We start from the raw sequence: 1,190 nt of genomic DNA on the forward strand, positions 1-1,190 counted from the left end.
CCACCTCCCACTACGCCACCGGCACCAATTCCACCTCCAACAGAGCCACCAGCACCACCTCTAGCACCACCTCCGATTGTGCCACCAACACCACTTCCTCCGCCTACTTTGCCTCCAGCTCCTACACCTCCCCCAACACCTCCACTAGCACCACCACCACGACGTCCTCCGCGAGCTGCACCACGTCCACTACCACAACCTCCTCCACCAATACCAACACCACCACCGGCANCAGCACTACCTCTAGCACCACCTCCAACACCACCTCCGGCACCGCCTCCAACAGCACCACCGGCACCGCCTCCAACAGCACCACCGACACCGCCTCCAACTGTGCCACCGGCACCAACTCCACCTCCAACAGCACCACCAACACTACCTCTAGCACCACCTCCAACTGCACCACTGGCACCTCCTCCAACTGCACCACCAGATGCAGCTCCACCTCCAACAGCACCTCTGCCACCACCTCCAACAGCACCACCGACAGCGCCTCCAACAGCGCCTCCGGCACCACCTCCAACAGTGCCACCGGCACCAACTCCACCCCCAACAGCGCCACCAACATTACCTCTATCACCTCCAACTGCACCACCGGCACCACCTCCAACTACACCAGCACCAACTCCACCTCCAACAGCGCCTGCGGTACCACCTCCAACAACACCACCAGCACCAACACCGCCTCCAACAGCGCCTCCGACACCTCCTCCAACAGCACCACCAGCACTACCTCCAGCAGCGCCACCAGCTCCACCTCCGACACCACCTCCAACAGCGCCACCGGCACTACCTCTAGCACCACCTCCAACAGCACCTCCGGTACCGCCTCCAACAGCACCACCGACACCGCCTCCAACAGTGCCTCCAGCACCAACTCCACCTCCAACAGCGCCACCAACTCCACCTCCAACAGCGCCACCAACACTACCTCTAGCACCACCAGAACCACCAGCTCCACCTCCAACAGCACCTCCTGTACCACCTCCAACAACACCACCGACACCGCCTCCAACAGCGCCTCTGGCACCACCTCCAACAACGCCACCGGCACCAACCCCACCTCCAACAGCGCCACCAACACTACCTCTAGCACCTCCTCCACCAGCACCACCTCCAACTATACCAGCACCAGCTCCACCTCCAACGGCGCCTCCGGCACCACCTCCAACACTACCTCTAGCACCACC

At 62.6% G+C, this 1,190-nt stretch overlaps 1 protein-coding gene across 1 annotated transcript in view; it reads right to left on the reverse strand.

Annotated features, from left to right (window-relative positions):
* Positions 1-1,190, reverse strand: part of LOC104747056 (uncharacterized PE-PGRS family protein PE_PGRS54-like) — a 14,091-nt gene that overhangs the window by 2,953 nt on the left and 9,948 nt on the right. Inside the window, exon 4 of the mRNA XM_019229549.1 lies at positions 15-1,177. Within this exon, the coding sequence (XP_019085094.1) occupies positions 15-1,177 (1,163 nt within the window). The remainder of the gene's footprint in view (positions 1-14; positions 1,178-1,190) is intronic.

This window comes from Camelina sativa, chromosome 2 (assembly GCF_000633955.1).
Source record: "Camelina sativa cultivar DH55 chromosome 2, Cs, whole genome shotgun sequence".
In the NCBI taxonomy this organism is placed as follows: Eukaryota; Viridiplantae; Streptophyta; class Magnoliopsida; order Brassicales; family Brassicaceae; genus Camelina; species Camelina sativa.